The 10,422-nt window shown below is 34.3% G+C and overlaps 1 protein-coding gene across 12 annotated transcripts in view; it reads left to right on the top strand.

The window, feature by feature from the left end:
* Positions 1–10,422, top strand: part of CCDC88A (coiled-coil domain containing 88A) — a 121,960-nt gene extending 111,538 nt beyond the window's left edge. For 3 of the 12 annotated variants that reach the window (XM_023512091.1, XM_012804042.2, XM_012804041.2), the window contains 6 exons: positions 196–267; positions 1,255–1,335; positions 3,419–3,687; positions 4,467–4,923; positions 8,798–8,898; positions 9,420–10,422. In XM_023512091.1, the coding sequence (XP_023367859.1) occupies positions 196–267; positions 1,255–1,335; positions 3,419–3,687; positions 4,467–4,923; positions 8,798–8,862 (944 nt within the window). In that variant the 3' untranslated portion in view covers positions 8,863–8,898; positions 9,420–10,422. Of the gene's footprint in view, positions 1–195; positions 268–817; positions 905–1,254; positions 1,336–3,418; positions 3,688–4,466; positions 5,866–8,797; positions 8,899–9,419 lie in introns of those variants that run through there. The other 9 variants (XM_023512084.1, XM_023512085.1, XM_023512083.1 and 6 more) reach the window with 5 other exon arrangements.

Below are 10,422 nucleotides of genomic sequence, written 5' to 3'. Positions count from 1 at the left end.
AAAAAAAAAAAAAAAAAAAAGAGTTACTCTGTTCATATTCCTGGTTCCAGTTTCTGGTTGAGTCTATGAATATGTTAAATCAAGATGTATTATATATGATTGAAAAATAATTTCCATATTCTGCATAAATAAAATTTTATAATGGAATGTTTTGTTACAAAAATATTTTTATATCCATTTTGCTATTTTGTGTAGATACTACATCCTTTGAAGACGTAAGTCCACAAGGTATTAGTGATGATTCTAGTACGGGATCAAGAGTTCATGGTAAGATACGAACTTTATTTAGAGAGTACACATTTAAGACAGAATGAAAATGCTAAAATTCTTGCATTGGCTAGTTGAATGTGGCATTGCCAGCAAGCATGTTTTCTCTATCCTGCAACTCATAGTTAGCGCTACCATTTCTTCAAACTTCTAATCCCTTTTGCCTCTTTTAAGATGACTGCTTCATCTAAATGTTCTCTGTTTTAGTCAAGGTCATTTATAAAGTATGCCTGCACAATCCTCAAAGGTAATTTTGTTACCATTTTTGTATAAGGTTAAAGAGTTACATTTATTGGTTTATAATACCAATATAAAAATATATTGGTTTAAAAATACTAAAAATTAAAGAATGAACTTTAAGAAACTCAGTTTTTATTTTCTACAATGTTATTTCAGATTTTTAAATTTTCATCTGAAAAACCCTATCTTTCAAACTAAATTACTAACAATAAATGGATAACATGTTGAAGAATTATATATATATAAGCAGCATTTTAAAAAGTAGCCTAGGTCAGTGTTAACTGTACAATTGTTTCCTTTGTATGGATAGGAATGCAGGCCATTATCTGTGCAGGTGCTCATATCCATCCTCTTCGTGGCATCTCTGCAGTGTGCAGGTTTCCTTGTATGATCTGTTGTAAGTGACCTAATCACTAGCATTTTGGGGGGACTGGGAGGACATGTTATTCTGTTCAACTAAAACAGTCCCAGTATCCATCTAGAAATCATTTTCAAATCTAAACATGCACTTTATCCTCTTTTCTTTGACTCTTGACTGTTGTTTCAGAAGTGTCCTGTTCTAAAATGTCTAACTGAACTATCTGGAGATGGCTTTGCTTTGTTATCTGTAAGAGTCAACTCTCTGGGCATGCTCAGCCTGTGAAAGGATGCATGATTGCTTCCTCAAAGCATTCTGTGATCAGAATGTACAGGCCATCAGTGTCATCCGCTAGTTTTATCACACTGTCTCCTGATTTTTTCATTTAGCTTCAAGACCAGCCAGCCTTGATAGTGGCAGAACATCCACTAGCAATAGCAATAATAATGCTTCACTCCATGAAGTCAAAGGTATGCTGTAGGTACATTTATTAACGTACTCCATCCATTTCCAATGTTAAAAAGTGGGAGATGGGATGAAATTCCTGGGGTAAAGTATGAAATCCAAATCATTTATGTTTGGAACATAGTTCTTTGGAACATTTTATACTTTCCACATTGTTACACAAACGTATTTTAGTGTATACAAATGTAAAAACAGGAGCAGTTATTTTGGTTTCAGTTTTTCATCTTCACTTATAAAAATCTTATTGTAATCTTTATACTTCAAAATTATCTATAGGTCCTTATTTTACTTACATTTTTGTCTTTGACATAAAAATGGTTGTCCTTAACTTTCTCATGATGCATGTACATTGAACAAGCATTAATCATATTTTATACGTACTTTTACCTTAATTTATCCACAAAATAAAAGGAAGCTTTTTGCTTCTGAGAAGCAATTGTGTGTGTGTATGTGTGTGTTGAACAAGAGCTATATGAATGTATATAGCTCATATAAAGAATTATTTCGTGATTTTTTATTTTCAATATGTATTTTAAGGTGAGGTTTTTATTGTAAATGTCTGGAGATCTTGACTGAAACCTTTTTCCTTAAAGATAAATTACCTACTTACATTCTGGAATTATGTAGCCAATATATTATAGTTATTCTCTGTAGTCCAACTGTTAAATCATAATGAATGCATTTGTTCTAATGCTTTCTGGATTATGAAGTTAGTTTGTCTCAGCTATAATTTTATTTTATCATAAACACTACAATTTTGTTGCAGTGATCTGAAATACCTGATTTCTGAGGAGGAGATTTAAAAAATTTTTATAATCAAAGTCTATATACAGTAGAAAAGTATATTCTAAAAATAGGAAGTTTTTTTTCTGATTTGAAAGTTTGACAGTTGTATTTCCATAAAATGTTACCTAACTTGAGCAAAATTCATCCATGACCCACTTCACCCTGTGATTATGAAAACATGGAAAGCTGTGTTTTCTGTCATGATGTACAGTTTGCTATTGATCAAAACAAATCAGTTCTGTTAACTAATAGCATAGAGTTTAGGGAGTTTTATTCTACAACTAGCTAATTGGCATTTTATATGGTCATTCAACCTCAACTCAGTCTTTAAGGCTGTGTAGGCACCATACTAACAATGGACATCAGGAACAATTAGATGTTTCAGACATTGAATAAAAAGAATATTACATATTCAGTTTTATTCTTTTACTGGAATTTCTTGTGTAATTGCATTGTGTTTTTCTTTGACATTCCATATATGTATGTGTACTATTAGATTTAAAAAACATTTTTGTTTTTGTTTTTGAGACAGTCTCTCACTATGTTGCCCTCGGTAGAATGCCATGGAGTCGCAGCTGACAGCTACCTCAGACTCTTGGGCTTAAGCGATTCTTTTGCCTCAGCCTCCCAAGTAGCTGGGACCGTAGGTGCCTGCCAGAACACCCAGCTATTTTTTTTGTTGCAGTTCTCATAACTGTTTAGCTGGCCTGGACCAGGTTTGAACCCACCAGCCTGGGTGTATATAACCACTGTGCTACAGGCACCAACCCTAAAAAACAATTTTTTAAGGTTATTCATTTAGGATTAACAGAGAAACCCTCAAATAATGAGGACTTCATGGACAAAAAATTAGAATTTAATTTTTTTATCTTTAGACCAGTTTGGTTTTAACATTCTAAAATAATTTTAAATTCATATAATCGTGTTTTGTTCTGAATTGTGAAGTGTCTTATAATTATTTGAACCTGAATTTTAAAAAATGTATTATTCATAGTCATTTATTCATTCATTTACTCATCAAATGCATTAAGTGTCTGCTTTGTATGAGGCTCTGGGTATGGTGGTAAAAGCAAGTCTTTGCCGGCTGGCGCTTACAGTATTTGTCAGTTTGACAAAACAAGGAAGCAGGTTATGGCAGACGGTTGTTGGACTGATGAAAGAATAACATGGTTTCTAAGAATTTCTAAATAAAGTTTGAAAATAAGTTGCCCTATTCATGTAAATAAGAATGCTGTCAACAAACATTATATAGTATTACTCTCATTTCTCTTATTGAAATCTCAACACCATTTACTCCAAAAGCAGGTGCAGTTAATAGCCAAAGCAGGCCACAAAGCCACAGCAGTGGAGAGTTTAGCCTGCTTCATGATCATGAGGCTTGGTCCAGCAGTGGTAGCAGTCCAATCCAGTACTTGAAAAGACAGACCAGATCAAGTCCAGTGCTCCAGCACAAAATGCCTGAAACATCAGAGAGTCAAGCACATCACAAGATCAAAACTGGGTCCCCTGGAAGTGAAATTGTTACTCTCCAACAATTTTTGGAAGAAAGCAACAAGCTTACCTCAATACAGGTTTGTTTTATCTATGGTGACCTTAATTTAGGTGAACACCTGAAGTTAAATGTCTGTGATTGAACTTTATAGCTTTATTTAGTTAAGAAGTGTTAAGAAATAACAGCTCGGCTCGGTGCCTGTGGCTCAAGTGGTTAAGGCACCAGCCACATACACCTGAGGTGGTAGGTTCGAATCCAGCCCCGGCCCGCCAAACAACAATGAAGGCTGCAACCAAAAATATATCCAGGCGTTGTGGCAGGCGCCTATGGTCCCAGCTACTTGGGAGGCGGAGGCAGGAGACTCGCTTGAGCCCAGGAGTTGGAGGTTACTGTGAGCTGTGATGCCACAGGACTCTACCCAGGGGGACAGCTTGAGGCTCTGTCTCAAAAAAAAAAAAAAAAAGAAGAAGAAATAACAGCTCTTGGGTGGCACCTGTGGCTCAGTGAGTAGGGCACTGGCCCCATATACCAAGGGTGGGCAGTTTGAATCCAGCCGGCCAAACTGGAACAATAACAAAAAAAATAGCCGGGCATTGTGGCGGGTGCTTGTAATCCCAGCTACTTGGGAGGCTTAGACAAGAGAATCACCTAAGCCCAGGAGCTGGAGATTGCTGTGAGCTGTGATGCTGACATTCAACCGAGGGTGACAAACTGAGACTCTGTCTCTAAAAAAAGAATAAAAAAAAAAAACACTAAAAAACCCCTGAAATATCAGCTATTTTATATCATAAAGTCTACTATGTCAGAAAAATAAAAGCATGGTTATATTCATTAATGGACTTTTTTTTTTTTAAACAGTTGAAGTCCTCAAGTCAAGAGAATCTTTTAGATGAAGTAATGAAAAGTTTGTCTGTCTCTTCTGACTTTTTGGGAAAAGACAAACCAGTTAGCTGTGGTCTGGCCAGGTCAGTAAGTGGAAAAACCCCAGGGGACTTCTATGATAGACGGACAACTAAGCCTGAGTTTGTGAGACCTGGTCCTCGAAAGACTGAAGAAACCCACTTCATTAGTTCTGCAGGAAAAACTACACCAGGCACTCAAGGAAAGAAAAAATTGGTAAAAGAAACTCCCCTGTCACGACAATCAAAAGATAGTAACCCTTATGCCACTTTACCTCGTGCAAGCAGTGTGATCTCTACTGCCGAAGGAACTACACGAAGGACAAGCATCCATGATTTTCTGACTAAGGACAGTAGACTGCCTGTATCAGTTGATTCACCACCAGCTGCTGCTGATAGCACCACTGCAGCTTCTAGTGAGTACCGTTTACACCAGTGGTCCTCTCATGCACTTAATGTTTCAGCATATGGTCTAGGTTCTTGCGCCCAAAATGACTTAGCTACAGGTGTGCCTGAGTCTCTATCTGCACAGGCGAGAAACTCAAGAACAAAAAGGTCACATTTTCTAAACCAAACTTTTGCTACTTTTAATGCACCTAGTGATGCGTTTGGAATATCAGCAAAGAATAGCATAGGGTCATTTACTGTAGCTCATCCATCTCAGCCATTTTTATCCCTGAATACAGAATTAGTTAGTAATATAAGTGGGTTAACTCCCAGGCCAGTCACCAGAGTAACTGACCCAGCTTCTGCCTCTTTGGATAAAGCTGCACAAAAAGATAACGAACAGTTTTCTGATAATCATAACTCCAGTGGCAGTAATGCACAGTTTAATGTAAATACCAATAATCTTGTCACTCCTGCATGCCTCTATCCTGATGACACAGAAACTGCATTGTTGGTTTCTGAGGATAATCAGACTGTTTGGTATGAATATGGTTGTGTGTGATCAAAACTGCACAATATAATACATCATGTTGTTTAATATACATTGTGCTTCTCTAATCTGATTTGAAGAGCTGCCGTTGAAATGTGTCGTTTGGCTAGGTTTATATATTTTTTTAAATTGTTGCATAGTGTTTACCTGTACATGATGGCATGTATATAAATATGAATGTGTAACCACATGAAAGCCTGCATGAAATATTAATTGCATTGTACATTTTCTGCATGCCTTGAAAAACCTTAACCATACATGCTCTTCTCTCTCATTTTTTGTCACCTGATAAAAGACTGTTACTTTGATATCCAAAAGCATGTTAAAACCGTTGCATGCTACCTTACCAAGAAGGCATTTCCAAGTCATATTTGCTTTGTTGCTTCTGAGAAAGAATGTTCATTTTCTTCTTTTCCTCCCCTTCCCCCTCTCTTATTCTTCCTCTCTGTTTGTTTTCCGCAGAATGTATACTTTATATTGCACATGTACAGTATTAGTGAGGAAAATATATAAGATGTCATTGTCTTTTGCCATTTAATTATGTAATCTGTCCTGTTTTATTTTCAAAGAAATAGTTAATAATTCAGTTTAACACTATATAGCAAATATTAACTAATGCCCATATTTATAAAACATTGTTCAGATTTAAAACATTGTCAATACTCACAAATTTAGTGTTATTCCTAGAAAACCTCATCAGATTTAAATGTGATTTATACAGTGCCTAAGAGCATTTGCATTAATTCTTTTTCTTTGTAACTTTCCTTCATCCGATCAATACAAGGGTTCTTTCCTTCAAGATGACTTACTTGGAAGCAGTTAATAATAGTTTTTTTAGTTCTTTCTTTTATAGTCAAAAAGAAATAAACCAAATCATATTCATTGTGTTGAAAATCTTTATTTTTACTTCTATTCCAAAATGGTAGCAAGTCTACAAAATGGTGAAAATTGTTACTTCTATAAATATTAAATTATATATATATATATGTATATCCTTAAAGCAGAATTTTAAAAAATATACTGTGCTAAAATGTAAAATTAGGGCATGTAACCATTTAAATAAACAAAAAAGTATGCTTTTAGTAGAATAAGTTTTAGATTATAAATACAAACTCTCTTTGGCTAATATATAAAAGACAGAGAAAATATTTGCTAATTCCAGTGTCATGAAATTTTAAATGACCTTCTGTGTTCATAACACTTTTAAAGCAAATCAGCTAAATTTGAATCTCCAACTTCCAGAATATTAAAAAAAAAAAAAGTATAACCTTGATTTACTTACTTCTGGAGGAGTGTGTCTTAGCTCTATCTTAGAAATGTTTTGCCATCTGATTCAGCCTGAATATTGCTGATAACTCAGCCTGGCACTTGAAGGAATGTCTTGAAATGTGACTTCTAAGTGGGGAGAAGAAAATTATTATTTTATACTTGTTATTATATTATGTTCTTAGTATTAATTGAACCAAAGAAAAATTCTCTACAGACTCTTTCCTTAATGAAATTTGTACCCTTTGTAGATTAAGGTATCCTCTTATACTGACACAAGATATTTTGGAGAGTAGGCCCCTTCTGTTTATGACTTTGACCACACTTTTTTCCTTATAGCTGTTACTGAAAATGGTGCTAGTGCAGGTAATGAACACAAGTCAGAAAGTTTTCATATTTTTTAGTACGACTTAATGTACTTTCTGCACGAATACATCATTCTATTTTATTGTCAATTGTTGCTCAGTCCTAACATTATAAATATTTTTGGTGCTAATGTTCTCTCTTTCTTTTTCCATGACTTAATAGTAAAATATAATGGTAGATACAGCTCAGATTGGATGGGGGCCATATATGACACAAATGTCAATTATTAGTATTATTTAATTTTCCATATTGAGTCAAAAATTATTTCACAGCTGTTTCAATCTTTTAGATACCATAAATCTGGCCATAACACTTTATGTTTAAAATATTAACTATATTCATTCAAAATACATTGAAAAATCACACTTATATTAAAAACCAAGTGATTATTTACAGAATTAGAATTAAAGAAAAGAAATATTTTCTACTCAAATGGCTACAGGTATTATATACAGCATGTTTTCAAAAAGTATATGTCTGTATGTAAGACAGATACATATCATGTCCATATGTGCTCAGGACTGACCAAGAATAGGGTCTACACTTCCTCCAGAAACCACACCTGTTGGGGAATCATAAAGTTCCCCCCTGAAACAACCCAGTTTGTTACCTATATTTTTTCATAGCTCCTGGAATCAAATTTTTATCAGTAGCAAAAACCTTAGAAGTCATATGGAACCAGTGTTACCCAAACATTTAAAAAAGTCACCATAATACTTTCTGTAAATGAAATCTTACACAGATGCCCAAAATTAAAACAAATGAAATCTTTAAGATAAAAGTAAAGCCACTCTAACTCAAGCCACTGCACTTATTTCCTCTAAGATACCTGCATAAATATCCTACAGCTTCACAAATGATTTGAAAAGCTAATCTGAACATTTAGTACCCTAATTTTACTTAAGATGAAACTAAACAGGTTTCAATATTCCTGACCTAGCTTCTAGAAATTATACCTGTATGATTTGTGTGTAACATTGTAAACATATTCTCATGCGTTGAGTCTTCTTTAATCAGAGCAATTTTAGCTATAATCAATGTAAAGTAGGTATATTATTTTCCTATAAAACACTGCTTAGCCCTGGTTTTCTTAGTAAATAATACAAATATTTCATGCCAGATGTTTCTGCTGCTCCATGCAAGATTATTTTTATTTTAAAACTGTATGGTGGGGTGGCGCCTGTGGCTCAGTGAATAGGGTGCTGGTCCCATATAACAAGGAGGGCGGGTTTGAACCTGGCCCCAGCCAAACTGCAACAAAAAAATACCTGGGCGTTGTGACGCCGGTAGTCGCAGCTACTTGGGAGGCTGAGGCAAGAGAATCGCCTAAGCCCAGGAGTTGGAGGTTGCTGTGAGCTGTGCCACCACAGCACTCTACCAAGGGCAACAAAGTGAGACTCTGTCTCTAAACAAAAAAACAAAAAACAACTGTATGGTGACTATTTAGTAAATAAACATACTAATTTTAAGTAAGCCTATATGATAGTAAGAGGGTAAAATATATTATAGACTTTTTAAAAAGTTAAAGCTTTCCTAAGAATATTACTTATGGCTTTATAATCAGTCTTTAAATATTGAGACGTCTATCAGATTAATAAATTTCCTAGTTACAGCTGCCTTCTCATTGCCCTACTCAGTGACAGCTCTTTAGTTTCTTATCTTCATGAATTGTATTATGTTTAACTTTTGATTAAGTAACATGAAATGCTTTTCTCCTGCAGATGTGGACAAAGTACAAGAAAGCAGAAATTCAAAAAGCAGGTCAAGGGAGCAACAAAGCTCCTAATTCTTTTATCCCACTACATGACATGTGGGCCAAGTGGTGAGTTTCCTGCTTAAAGTGTAAATGAGATTTGTCTCATTTATATAAACTAACCAAATTAAGTATGAGAACAAATGCACATTGCATTAACAGTTGTAAATAATGCTTGCTTAATTCATTGACATTCTGTCCTACTTATTAGTAAAGCAAGATTAGTGGATTGCAATAAGTTTTACCTGTGCAGAAAACAAATCTTTTAAAATTATTTTTTTCTCAGTTTAAATTTCATTTGACTACTGAGTAATGTTCAAGAAATTCCTCTTTTCAGTTTGAAGCCTCTTTGTGATAGGAATACAGGTTCCCCAAAATTTTCTCAATAATTGATGGGAATAAATTAAATGCCTGGTATTGAAGAGCCACTCAAAGAAAAATTGTCTCTGATTTTTCTGTTACACTCTCATTCCCATAGAAATGTCTGGTGCATGCTGTTCTTAGAGTGGCTACCCTGTATTTTATCTCTCTCTTATCTTCAAGCTTTTCTTATATTTTCTTTCTTCTTTCTACCTTCCAACTAAATACAGAGAGAAAAGTGTCCTTCAGTTTCTCAATATGAAGCCTTTATTTCTGAAGTAACAAGACACCTAGCAACTATAGGAATCATTTTTAAAAATCTTTAAGGAGACTTTTAACAATCCTTCGTGAATAGAGCAGGCAAGAAATACAAACCTTCATTTCTTCCTTGAATCAAGGAGCACTACTGGATTCAGCTGCCAAAATTTTTAGAAGGTTTTAGCCCTTACTATACATTGTACTGTTAAGATCTACTGAATAAAGGACATTCTCTCGCTAAGGACCAAGTGTTTTAAGGTCAAGTGTTCCAAGAAGTACACCAAGAACAATCTACTTTTTTTCATCATTTGTTTCATGGATTTATCTGTTTGCTTAATGCTTCTGCTAAATATTAGCCCAAATCTAGCCATTTATATTTAGTTGTGTAAATCTAAATTAAATGCTGTAGTATTTTGTGGAATGTACTATATATCAAGATACAGAGAAAATTGTTTTGGCATGTCAGAGCCTTACTTGGTTAGCAGACTGCATGTGTTGGTACTTTTTTTTCCCTTAAAGCCAATTATTTTGATGTACTTCAGAAGAAATTCAGTTTATAAGATAAATCTAAAAGATCCATAATGAAATAGAAGTTATAAAAATTTATAGTGATATTAATCTTTCCATATTCCCTATTAAGCAGCACTAAGCATTCATACATGGATCCAAGGTAATTAAAGTGTTTTTCTGAAACATTTTTTAGTAAGATGGTTTTCCAGCAAATGGCATTCCCAGTATAAAGCTCTTCTGTTTTAACTCATTTCCCTTTTTTGGTATTGGGTTATGGATGTGTGTTTGTTTTTAACTTGAGAGCTGACTGTTGCTTAAGAAGTTTTCTTATGGCAAAAATAATGTAAATAATTTACTATAATCTGCATTTTGCCAGGAGCTCATTTATTATTAAGGTTATCATTTTTATTAATAAGAATTTTTCTGTTTTTGTCCTTTATAATACATTAAAGTTGATAACTGTTA

Source organism: Otolemur garnettii, unplaced genomic scaffold (genome assembly GCF_000181295.1).
Source record: "Otolemur garnettii isolate 467f Iridium unplaced genomic scaffold, OtoGar3 scaffold00024, whole genome shotgun sequence".
Taxonomy (NCBI): Eukaryota; Metazoa; Chordata; class Mammalia; order Primates; family Galagidae; genus Otolemur; species Otolemur garnettii.
Note: the sequence above shows the minus strand (reverse complement) of the source record. Positions and strands in the feature narration are given on the sequence as shown.